Source organism: Morone saxatilis, unplaced genomic scaffold (genome assembly GCF_004916995.1).
Source record: "Morone saxatilis isolate NCDOM2014 unplaced genomic scaffold, NCSU_SB_2.0 Contig9, whole genome shotgun sequence".
Taxonomy (NCBI): domain Eukaryota; kingdom Metazoa; phylum Chordata; class Actinopteri; family Moronidae; genus Morone; species Morone saxatilis.
The window spans coordinates 21,360,702-21,374,017 of NW_023340268.1; the positions used below are offsets into that span (position 1 = coordinate 21,360,702).

Sequence of the window (13,316 nt, forward strand, 5' to 3'; positions counted from 1 at the left end):
GGGACTTGTGTAATTGACTGAGATTGCGCGGGGGGGGGGGGTAAAAAAAAAAGAAATCCAACTGCAAATTATCTCACCCTCCTTTCTCCTCAGCTCCCCCTTTTTCTTCCCTCTCCACCCAGAGGGAAGAGCAAGACAAGTTGCTTTAATATCAGCCACCTCCACCCCCACCCAACCCCCAACATATGTGCATTGTGCAAACACACACTCTTTCTCTCTTTCACACACGCACACACAATCTCATGTCTCTGCACCTCCTCCTTCCCCATCAAATCGGACGTCAATCAGTGGAATGTGTGTCCATAGTGCTGTTGTGTCGACTGCAGCTCGTTGACTGTGATTTAAGCACGGCCTTAATGTGCTTCTCACTTAACCCCAGATCATATTTAATGATCTCTCTCTCTCTCTCTCTCTCTCTCTCTCTCTCTCTCTCTCCCTGTCTCCCTTTATCCCCCTCGCTCTCCCTCTCGGGTGGCCACACAATAGATTGTTTGCTCGTGACAATGTCCAGCAGCGACGGCGCTAACTGCCTCACAGTAACAACCTCAGGGGGATTGATGTGGTGTGGAGCAGAGGGCCGCCTCTCCACAGTCACTTCAGTGGGCTGGTTGGGGCTGCAGAGCACTTCTGTGTTCAAGCCCTCTCACACTGAAGAAGCTCCAGGGGCTGGGCTTCAACTGATGTTGAAGTTTTCCAACATATTGAGCACATATTGGATTTTTAGTAAAGGATGTCATATTAGTTGGTTGTTTTTTTCCTTTTTGTCTTCAACAGCTTCAGGGCTGTAAAACCTGTTTCACTTCCTGCACATGATCAGTAGTCTGAGCTTTGCACTCCAGTGATCATGTCCTTTGTAATTTTATGGGAATTATCATGGTTTTAAATTCAAATGAGCAAATGGATAGACTTTACAGTCAACTAAAGTGTGAAGCTAGCTTCTAGACCTGTACAATTTAACACAAATTCAACTGAATTATTAAATGTGAGAAATTAAAGGACCCATTTGTAGAATTTTGTGGCATCTAACTGAATACCGCAAAACATGAAGGGCCCTATCTAGAGCCAGTGTTTGGTTAGTCCATTCCGGGCTCCTGTGGAATCCTGTAGATTACTGCAGGAAGTTTTTGTAAAATAAGCGATACTGATACATTTTAAAGAAGATTATTTCCTGTGAATATTGATCAGAGATGGGTTTTCCTGATATTTTTAGGAACATTTTTTACAATCCAACAATGAATTTGCTTATTCTGGGTTCCAGTGTAGAGTTGTTGCAAACGGCAGTGGTTCAAGCAGAGTGCGAACATTTGGATTTTTTTTTTTTTATTTGATTGACAGCACTTGAAAACTCAACTGAGTCATGAGTGTGCAAATTGAATTTTGTATGAATCCGTATAGCCAATCACAACATATGTACTTTTCGCATTTGTGGCGCCCTCTAGTGGCAGAATATTCCAGGACTCCTCAGCATAGTTCCAACCTAGTGTCCTGGTTACAATAGTTCAAGGAAATTTTTAATTAATTTTAATTTTAAATTAATTAGTATTTATGGAAAATTAAACTTACAGACAACTAAAACTAATTTTCTCCAGATTGGCCCAGATATGCTGTGTGACCAATTTGATGCCCGTCGTTCAAAATCTACTCAGTGAGTGGAAAACAAACAGATTTGGACAAAATCCAAAATGGTGGAAAATGCGTCCAGGTGAAAATAGGGATTGCTTATATAGATAGATTTGTTTGGACACAAAGAATCCAGAAAAAAAGAGAATGCGGTTTCTGAGACTTACAGTTCAAAGCGTGGTGAGATTTCCAACCTATGTTCTGAGTTTGTTACGCTTTGTGAGACCCAGATAGATTTATGGCAGAAGAAGAATAATAAAAATGAAATAATAGATTACATAACACCCTTGTGACCAGATTTAACAGACATATTATAGTCCGTCTTTTTCTTTTTCTGTATTTTTCTGACAGCTGCAGGGTAGACATGTGTACACTGCCTCGGTTTGACTGTCAAAAGTTAAAAACTAGAATTTTCGATTGCATACTAGTTTTCTTATTTCTGTCCAGCTTCAATATTCCCTTTGTCTGAGTTTTGATATACTTAAGTTATGTAATGCTGTATTTTCCGAGAGTATTGCTTTTTCAGTTTATTTTATTATTTATCTCTTTATACAATACTTACTTTAAAATTGGAAAGACTGAGAGCAGGGTTTATTGTAATTTTCAAAAAGAAGTCAAGAAGTCAGATACAACCAAATTAGGAAAGCATTTTCTCTGTTTGTCAGTTTGAATGGGGATGCTTTGCTTTATGCTACTGACTTAATTATAGTTGTTTATGCTGAATAAAGAGCCTAAATGTCCAAAGAGTTTGTTTGGAAACAGAAAGCCTCTTTGCAGTTGTATTTATGATCTGAAAATAAAAACCTAGGCGACAGTCAATTACAGCTTTAGAAAGGCTTTTTTCTATCTCTCCTAGGCCTATGAATCATACTGTGAGCAGTCCTAACATATCACAATATCCTGTTTCTGCATGCCTGGGCCATGGCACAAACCTTTTTGATGCTGTCAAGAGCACTTTTTATATAGTTGTTTATATGCTCTAGCCCTGCTACATAATGGAAACCATCAGAGAGGCGAAGCAGTGGACTCTAAAATGAAAACAGACACTTAAAAAAGCATATATACTACCACAAAAAAGATTTTATAATTAAACAATAGTTTGCACTAGTGGCTGACTGATACATGTTCACGGAAGATATACAGTACATAAGAAACTGCAGTGAAACAACAAAGCTATATATGAGGTCATTACATAGTTTGTCCACCAGAGAGCACTGAGATGTTGGTTTTTACACTGTCAGTATATATCAACCCAACATTTAAGGGATACTTATTAAAAAATTGTTTGTTGTTGTTATTATTATTGTTGTATCGTAATTTTGACTCATGGTCCACTTACTATCCTTTTCTAGAGCAGTCTTCATCCACAGATTGTTCAGTTGTCATGGTATGAACTAACCGGTGGTAATATGTGGGGTGGGGGACATACTTACCCCCATCTTGGTTCGAGGACTGAGTTATCTCCATGACAACCGGACAAACTCCATCTGCTGAAGTGGTTGAAAGCTCTTGAAAAAGATTAGATTCAATCTGAGATTGTTTTGTTAAACTTGTATTGAAGTTCAAAAATAAACTTTTAAATTGCTCTCAAATATCAATATGAGCTTTAAAAATACAGTACCTACCGCTCTGTTTGTACTAATGTTTGTCATTTAGATGAATGACATATCAAGACAAAATTTAGCTAAACAGACATCATCCTTAAGCTTTAAGGGGCTGCAAATAAGCAAGTTGGATTTATACAGGATAAAGTGTGATAGTGCTGCAAAATGAGTCCTTAAAGCTGAAACTGAGTTAGCCTTTTAGCACTTCCGGTTCTCTCTCTTCAAAGTTTTTGAATGGGTTTTAGGTAAGATGCCTGAATCACGTTTTGTTCTACGACATAAAATACATCAGAAAATACTCCAGCTGTGAATTTTGAAGCTTTTATATGCTTTAAAACAGGCGGTTGCTAACAAATGGCTAAATGGGACTACAAAGCTTGTTGGTGACATTAAACACACAGACTGATCTACTCACTAGTCCGCCTTTACACCCTCGTTGTGTTTGTACTCGCACTCTTGCAAACTATTCTAACTCAAATTTGACAACTTGTAGATTTGAATTACAAGATTTAATTACTAATAAGTGGTGGTGGTGACGATGAAGTCATGCCACTGTGGTGCAGTTCGTTTATAGCCTATTGTTAGCTTTTAACTTAAAGCCAATCGCTTTTACGCTTCAAAAATCATAAAAGTGGTGTTCATTTGTGAGGATTATCTTGCATCATACACCTTTGTTCACCACAGAGCTTATTTTCTGCAATACTCCAAAACCCAATGGAAAAATCCCATTGGCTTTTTGTTGAAGGAACCAGGGTGATGCTAACCTCCTGGTTGGCCCACAAAAAAGACATCATCATGGAGAACTCTATCAGACGGATTCATTTTGTATGAACATTCACGGTACCCAGACAATGTATCCAAAAGACTTTGGTGATCTTCTTACTTTTTCCTCCAGCCTCCATCAGCTAAATTTTTTTACATTCCCATCAGACTCAGCTGTAGTTTGTGATTAGTGTGCATTTGCAAACGCTAACATGCTTACATGCTGAACTAAGATGTGAACATGGTAATCAGTATACCTGCTAAACATCAACATGTTGGCATTGTCAGTGTGAGCATGTTAGCATGCTGATGTTAACATGCACAAAGCACCTCTTTACACAGTGCATCCTGAACTGCTAGCATAGACTATATTATTGAAATAAATTGGAAAACATGTAGGAATAGTGTTTGGGTGGGTGTAAACATCTTGAAGGAAAAGTCAGTAAAGGTCAAAAGCTAAAAAAAACCCCCAGATGTTACAGATTTAAAGGTCAAAGCAACCACCAGTTGGTCCTGTCTTGGCTTTTCTAGTGTCCAGCCTGTACACAGAGTAGATTGTGAAGACCCTTCCCTCCTCAGTGTGTTAGTGACGGCCTATGTCAGCCCCTCCTCTGTGTGCTGTGTCCTTGCTACATGTGGAGACTCGCTCATGGAGAACAGATGGGCTATTCCATGTAAACCATCAGAAAACAAACAAATGATCATCAGATGCTCCATCCCCGCCATCAGCCAGCACACCACGGCTTTCCCTCGCTACACCCAAACAATTCCCCAACTGCTGCTCATTCTCCCCTCTGCCTCTCTGAGTCTGTCCGTCATCATATCTTCTGCTCTGATGGCCTTTTCTTTCCCTCTTTTTTCTCTTCCTCTTCTCCTCCTTCCTGTTCCCTGCCATTTCGAACTCAGAGCAGCTCTGCTCACTGTTCACTCAAAAATGTTTGTGGAAAATAAGGCCAAGCTGATATATCAGTTTGAGTAAAGAATTGGAAGAATTCCATTAGTCTTAGTTTTTACTGGAGAGTTTGGATGTGCCATGTGTCATGTTCTGACTGCTGTGCTGAGACTAAAACTCTGGGGGAAATATTTGAATATTTGCTAATTCTAGTAGAACATTGAATGCCTGAATGGAAAAGCAGCTTCTTCATTACTCCACTGCTTCACCTTTGTCATATTTTTCCCCAACATTTAGGGATTAATAGGAAAATTACTCAACAGAATAACTGATAATTAAAAAGACCACTAGATGTCCAGTCCACACTAAACATTTCCATCCACCACTTTCTTATTCCTTATCTCAGACAAACTGCTAATAATGATGGAGCTAATAAATAAAGAACATACCAAATTACTCATTATTGCATCTGTGTCCATGAAAGCGCACAAAGGCAGATAAACCAGAACCTAGCCTAGGCCCTGAAGCTTTACACAACAACCCAAGTCTAACGCAAAACCCAATGCTTTGTGGGGACCTGGCTGGTTCAGGGAAGTAGAACTCTGTCACATAATACCAACATTTCAGGTACACTCGATATTCTTTAACCACCAAATGAAGTGGTATAGATCATTTAGCTACACTAACTGTGTTTCCATCAACATATTTTGATGTGCATAGAAAAAGAGTTAATGAGCTGGAGATGGAAGTTCAGAATAAGTTCTGACGTAGTGATAATTTAAATCACAGTCAGCTGTTTCCGCTCCGACAGTCTCCTCATCGCTCCCATGGCTCTTTAATACATCCGTGATTGCTCCACACAGATCTGATGGAACCTTCCTCACATTAATACATGAACAAACATGTCAGATGTCAATGTCAGATTTACATCCTGTTTTCTGCATTGTTTTTCACTGTTTAACTGAACTAAACGATTGCGCCACCTACTGCTTATCTCGTGAACCAACTCCTAATAATTGCATAACGGTAGTGGGTATAAATTTGCAGATTTTCTCAACATTCAGTAAAATATTAAGATTTGTTAGGATGGAAACACTGCTACTGTTGGTTTGGTTGCAGTCTGATCATCTGGCTGCTTGTGTTTCTTTACTTGTTTGATGTCACTGTTTTACCAGATCTCAGCAATTAACTTGGAGTATCTACTTAACTGATAATAATAAGACAAAAATAAGTAGTAGTAAAATTGTTGAAGTGGAATTATGCTTCAAAACTAATGCTGTTGTAAGTTAGAGATCCAGAACAATAATCTGAACATATCAGAGGTGGATGACACAATCAAAAGCCATAAATCAACAAACTGATGCATCAATCTCACCTCACCTTACACATCACCTCCCATTAGAAAAACTCCCAGGATTCATGCTTCTGTTCCCTCCCCGCTCCCACAATTCCTCTCTGCTCTCACATACTTAACTTTCCTCCCTTTCATCTGTCATTCCCCTTCTCTCTTTCCTCTCTCTAGTGTCTTACAGCACTTTTACTTCCACTTTTTCCTCGTTCCGCACATTGCGATCTGCGGCTATGTCTTCATTGCTCCCTGGCTTCCACCCATCTCCGCTCCCCTCCAGTGTTTGTGTAGGTTCTGGACCGTATAGCTGTATTAATGGCACCTCTGGCTTCAAACTGCTCTGTGCTACCTGTCACAGCTCTGTTTCTGCATCCCATCATTGCCAAAGCATCCCACTGACACTGTTACGCTCATTATCGCAGGGCCCGGCCACCCGGCTCAGCTCGGCGTATTCACAACAACAATCCTGCCGGTGTTTTTGAGAGCTCAGGTCTTATGGAGCCTATTTACTGTATGTAAGTGTGACACATATAGAGCACAGTGAAGAGGGTGCACTGAGGAGATCATTAGCAGCAGTCTGTGCAATGACAAAAGTAGCTGCCTCTTTGCCTGACGCCTCACTCTCTGTTTGTGTGTGTTTGCTTGTGTGTGTGCGTTGCAGAACTCGAGTGCAGACCACCGTGTGAGGCTGGACCTGGGCCTGTGGGACAAGTTCAGCGAGCTGGCCACTAAGTGCATTATCAAGATCGTGGAATTTGCCAAACGAGTGCCTGGCTTCACGGGGCTGACCATCGCAGACCAGATCACGCTCCTGAAAGCTGCCTGCCTGGACATTCTGGTAGGTGCTTTTTTTTTGGAGGAACAAACTTGTTGTTTAAGGAATGAGACTCGCCATTCTGTTGTTAATGTTTGGAATGTGAAAGAATGTGAAAAGACACTCTGCTTATTCGTCATTCTGCACAGTAAAGCTCAAACATCACAGTGAAAAAACAAGAAGCAAAACACAGTTTTGACTGGAGAAAAGTAAAAGGAACACAAGAAAGTAAAGGGAGTAGCCGGCTGAGTAGTTGATATCTAACAATCTATAGGTACTGCAACTTATCCGAAACCTGGTTGAATGGCCTAGTTATAGCTATACATGACAATGTGCCTAGTAATTGCAACCACAAACACTGTGTGGCGGAAGGACATGTTGTTTCTCACCCAACAACAAAATTAAGTCACTCCAATGATGAGGAAAACATGTTTGTTCTAACTCTAACAGTAGTTCATGCTAGTATGTAGCATGTTTAAAGAGTACTAAACGCATAAGGCCTTTTCATACACAAATCAAATGTTTCTTTTTCACCATTTGAGGACCAGTTTGTATGATTCAGTGGCATCTAGCAGTGTAGTTACTAATTACAATATCCTCACCCTCTAGGGCTAGATTTGTTTTTACATGCACAGTTCCTAAAGGTCAAGAATGAATTTCCTTGCTCGCTTTTCTCTTGACTCTTTGACACAAGCTCAATCGGTTACACATGATGACGTCAATTTCTGCCCCAATCGATGTCCAAATTAAAAACTGAATATCTGTAATTTGCCAACGTCTGATAGATCAATGATCCTGTTATCTGTGGCATGCATCTTCTCTAGACAAATCAAAATGGGCTAGTAAAGAATACAGCTGGCTTCGTTTTTAATGTTCACAAAGTACTTTTTGACAGTAAATTTGAGACACTAATATGGCTCTGCTATTTGTACTGTGTTTGATAGGTACAGTATGTCCACTTGAGCGCACGTCTATGCAAATGTCCCCTTCCAAAATGTTCCAATCATTTGGAAACCAAAAATCTATACATAGGCCAACATATCTTGGGATATTAGATTCTGTATATAAATGTGTTTGCATAGTGCACAGTGCTCCAGTCTCTGTGCTGCCTTTTAATGTGCATTAGTCATCATACTGTGAACCAGTTTCCCTTTAAAAGAGTAAGATACACAGTTTAGATGTTTCTTCAGTAGAGTCTAAACTCTCTAAAATATTTAGTAATGAGCTAAAAACCTTCCCAGAACTATTCACAGCACTTACATAACACAGTTATATAAACATAGCTCTTCATCAGATAGGGAGTTGTCTACTTCAGTGTATTCTCTTTTGCTAATTTCCCTGTTGTTCCTCAGTGTGTAAAAATCCATTCATTCGTTTAGGCTGTGCAGTCGATCGATAGCCTCGGGTCTCCTGGGGACCGGTGGGTTTAACCTCAAGCCCAGCTCCCATCAGACCAATCCTCAAACCTTATTGGATGACCTACTCAGCTGGCCAATGGGAGTCTGGAAGATCAGATTAATTGATCGCGCCAGTCGATTTTGATTCTTCATGTGGAGTAGCTGTCTGTAGCGGAGATTAGATTACGCACACAGAGACATCTTTCAGCCTCTAATCTTTTTTGGGGACGGTCGTCTGTTTTTTTGAATATCAGGCAGTCGCTGGCTCTAAGTTTGTTAATGATGCCGTGTGTTCTTCATGGAGCACAGATGTGGAAATGTCTGCATGCAGAGTCGGACGGCTGAATGTTTGTTATTTAGGAGTTGTTAAGTGGAGCAATGTACTGTACTAATGTAGCCGCAGTAATGAGATGGAAAAAGGCAAATGGCTGTCTCTCTTCCTCTTCTGTCTCTCTCATGCATGCTTGGCTGTTGTGGGTTTCGGGGGGGGGGATGATCTGATTAGCATTCATTGCTCAGAGGGAGAGGAAGGAAGAGAAAGTGGGAAGAAAGTGATGGCTTGTTATGTGTCATATGGTCATAATTTGTAAACTGGACTACATTTCAACTCTCAGTAGTACTAGTAATATTAAGAGGCTATTAGTAGTATGAGTAGTTTTAGTGTTATTATACTGTCAAGGATCTCAATAGAGAGTGTCAGGCTCAATTCTGGAAAAGAATACAGTAGTTCTTGTTACTTTTAAGAAAAGTACACTGAATGCAAAATTTCTGAGAAATACATTTCCTTACACTTGCAGAGACTTAAATAAGAAGATATATGTCACCCAATGTATGTCTCTATGCTGAATATGAAGCTAGAGCAAGTAGACATTAGCTTTAAGCTTAGTCATAGAAGGTTAGGAGCAGGGGGAGCATCGCAGCATTGTGTGTCGTTAGGGCTGTGTATTGGCAAGAATCTGGCAGATACGAGTTATAGTATCACAATACGTTGTATTAGTGCAATACTGGTGGAGCGAGTGGGTCGTATACTATTGCAATTTTTAAAAAGAATCAATTTGTGTCATGTATAAAAGAACACACCACATTATGATAAAAATCTGAGCTGACTTTTTTATGCACCCGCCCCGCCTCCGGCGCTCCTGCAGGTTTGTTATTTTTTCACAGTAGCTGTAACATCAAAGCCCTCAGTTTACGTTTACCACACTGCTGTCTCTGGGGTTGCAATACAAAAACAGACTATAAACATGTTTATTTCTGCTGTTAAGTTGGACAGGTCGAGGAACTGCAGCTTTTGGTACTTATGTTGGCTTCATTTACAGAGGTTGCTGCTTGGTACAATGTACCTTGGTACTTGGTATGAGAGTGGTTTCAAACATGAAGCAAAAAATGCTGAACTATTCCCTTAATTCAGAATAGTATCATTCAATTTCAATATCTGCTTGGTGATATTTCATAATATGAAATATAACAAAATGAGCAAATACATAACCTTGATTGTAATTAAGTTTTAATTGTGATTACATTAAGTACCTTTCACAGTGTGTTAAAGTCTTGGTACCCTTTCCTATAAGTCACCCTAATTAAAGTTTTGTAAGTTAAACAAATGGCTTTATTAATGGTTAAATAATTTATTATTGCTTTATAGGTCATTTATAAGCCATCAATAAGAACACCTTTAGAGGTGCCAGGTTTGGCAATACCCCTCATTAATGGTATATAACTGGCTAATAAAGCATTAATAAACCATGTTAAGCCTTTATTTGCGACTAATACAAACTTTATAGAGTACCTTATTTGCATGTGGTCCACAAGTAGTAATAAAACCTGCCCTGACTGTTTCTCACAATTTGACACAGACTTTAGGTTAAATATATGATGGAGCTAGCAGCAGCAGCAGCAGGCCACTTGTTAGTGTGTAGAACCAGTCCGCATAGTAGAGACACCTTCTCTCCTTGACTTTGCAAACAGCTGTCTTATATCTGGGCATTACCCCTCAGACGGCTAGAGTTTTCTTTTGTCTTGTTCTCTTTGCCCCCTCATGAGGAGCAATAACTTCGGTATAATGTCACCACAGAAACCGACTGATTCTCACCCCATGCTTTGACAGACAGTGAGGTTAGCTAACTGCATGTGCGTACTGTGGCTCATTATTATTATGTAGCTTATTGAGGAAAGTCAAGGTGCACATGAACGACGCGCCCACAGTCCTCCCCCAGTGCCTGATGATGTCACCTCCATGCTATCAGCCTTTAATCACCATACAGACACATGGTGAGGCCGGTTTTGATTTTGTTTCTCTCACAGACTTTCAGTTGCATGACCACACATCCATGATTATGTAACTGACAAAAATAGAAGCATGACTAATTTTCACTGTGGTGATTATGCAACTTTTGAGTCTCTACAAGTTTCCATACTTCAGTGTAAGGGATGGAAATCATCTCTGCTTGGAAGTTTGGAAAGCACATTCAGAAAACTAAAGACTGTAGTGTGCTTCTTAAAAACTGAGTCTGTTTCCGGTTAGATTGAGTCAGTTTGATTCCAATTGGGGACCTTTGTTGCATAATTTCCTGTCTCTGTCTTTACTACTTGAACACATAAAAAAAGGAACTAATGACTTTTTTAATGGTTATTAAATCACCTTGACAGTGATTTGTTGCAGGGTGTCCATTAATACCTGACGTAGGACACCTAGTAAGTAGTTCTAGTGTAACTGTCTGGTCACCGTTCTAAATGAATGTGCTGAAATGAACTGAATGAAAACAAAATCTAAATATCTCACTAATATATCTTACAACACTCAACTCAACTCAACTTTATTTATAGAGTTCCTTACATAAAAACATGCAGCCCAAAGTCCTTCACATAACAAAATGAGTGTAGTCCTTTAGTGGCTCATCCTTTGTACACCACAGGTAAGTAGGTAGGTAGGTGTAACACAGAAGCCCCTCACTGACCCCCTGAGCTTACTGGTACTTTGTATAAGAGTATAAGAGAATCTTGCTAGCATAACGTTAGCTCTCAGTCTCATAGCTGAGCCAAAGCGCGCTATAAACAGAGGGAACTATCTCCCCTTGCCATGTCAGATCTATGGTCAATCCTATTTACTGGATTAGTGTACAATGTTTCCATTGCATTAGATCCTTATGGGGATGGTAATGATCATCCAATGGGCTACACCAATGGGCTGCAGGTCGGACAGTTCTGGCCTCTACGCCATCCATTGATTCCTGATATTGGACACCTGGTCGGGCATCATCACTTACTTATAACTGTTATAACAAACATGAATATTATCTAAAATTATTTTTTACAACCTGACAACCCAAGTGTTTATTGGCTTATAAGTATTAGTAAATTGTACATTAATCAGTCCCTCCAGGATTTCACTGGCTTTTTTGGGAAGTTCATGGGTTTTGGTTGAATTTGCATTAATTGTTGCATTCCTGGTGGGATTAATTAACCATTAATAAAGCCATTGGTTAGGGTGCTTTTTTGCAGAAAATATTAAATACTCCATGTTGTCTGGCAGTGGTACACAGCAAAAGTGCCCTCTAGGTTGATAATCCTAACCCTGAATAAACTGTTTTACCATAAATGCATCACAACTTTCTGTGCACTGTTGCCCTGGCCCTCAAACAGTCTGAGTCCGCCACTGGAGTCTGGTATATATGCCCCTACAGGACATGCAAAATGACAGATAAAGTGGTACAGGATGCAGGATGATCCGCATTTTGAGGGAATGCAAAACTTATGATTAATGCATGAAGATGCATATTTATGTGAAGTAAAAAATGGAAATCATACACAGACACAACCTGGATTAGTTTGCTGCACATGCAGTATTTGTGTTTTCTGTGTGTGTGTGTTTTTTTACCTGCTTCAGTTTCGGTGGCCTTTGTATTGACCAAGTCATACTTGTCAGATGTGACAGAGCAGTGAAGTGAACTCCCAGGGACACAGAGGTGAGAAGTTGAAGGCCGGCTGTGATGACTTTCTGGCTCTTGCTCAGCCATCAACATCCGCTCACCAGCACATTTCTGTGGTGAAGGGCGTAGATATTGTGCACAATAGCTGGGTGCGGGAGTGTCAGAGGAAAGATCAAACACTGTGTGTGTATATATATGTGTGTGTGTGGCTGTGTGTGTGTGTGTGTGTGTGTCTAAACGAAGGCCTGGCCAGCCGGTGCGAGTCACCGCCAGTAGCCATGTTTTATTCTGTTTCATGTTGCAGACACGCCTGCCACTCACTGTCAGAGCCAGCCCACTCAAATAGCTTCAAAGGCTACTGTAGGCTTCACATCCACCATCAGATGCTTCATTAGGTGTACATACACACATACACACACACATGCAGTGCAGCAGGGAGACCCAAAGGTTATTCTATTTGAGTGTGTTGAAGGTCATTGTTGTGCTTGTTGTCTCTGTGGCTCTTTATGGGAAACTTGTTAGACCTGGCCCAGACTTCTGACACAGACTATCAGTCTCACTGATATCTGAAACTCTGAAAATGAGAATAAGACAACATGTGCGTTGGTTACACCTGGTAGGTTATTCTGATTAAAGGCATGTTTCACCAAACTTACACACACAAACATGTGTCCTCACTTCTAAGGCTGCATTAATTGATTATTTTGGCAACTTAGGGGAGCTGAAAACACATTACCTGATATATTGTCACCATAAAGTTGTTAAATGTTCCACTATGTTCTGTCTGCCAAGCAGGTAAACCAGATGTAAAACCAAAAAAATGAGCTAAAAGGAGCTAAAAAGCTCTGCAAAGTTGAGGGAACTGCAGAATTGAAAACACAAGCAGCAACTTTCACATTACACAGTTATTTTCATTCTTTTTTAATACATAAAGTTCAGCTTTAAATGAA

General features: G+C 40.1%; 1 protein-coding gene across 1 annotated transcript in view; it reads left to right on the top strand.

Annotated features, from left to right (window-relative positions):
- The window catches only part of LOC118342454 (retinoic acid receptor beta-like), a 118,013-nt gene that overhangs the window by 97,240 nt on the left and 7,457 nt on the right, over nucleotides 1-13,316 (top strand). The window contains exons 4-6 of the mRNA XM_035681009.1: nucleotides 6,401-6,513; nucleotides 6,888-7,064; nucleotides 12,372-12,525. Coding sequence (XP_035536902.1) covers nucleotides 6,401-6,513; nucleotides 6,888-7,064; nucleotides 12,372-12,525 — 444 coding nt within the window. The remainder of the gene's footprint in view (nucleotides 1-6,400; nucleotides 6,514-6,887; nucleotides 7,065-12,371; nucleotides 12,526-13,316) is intronic.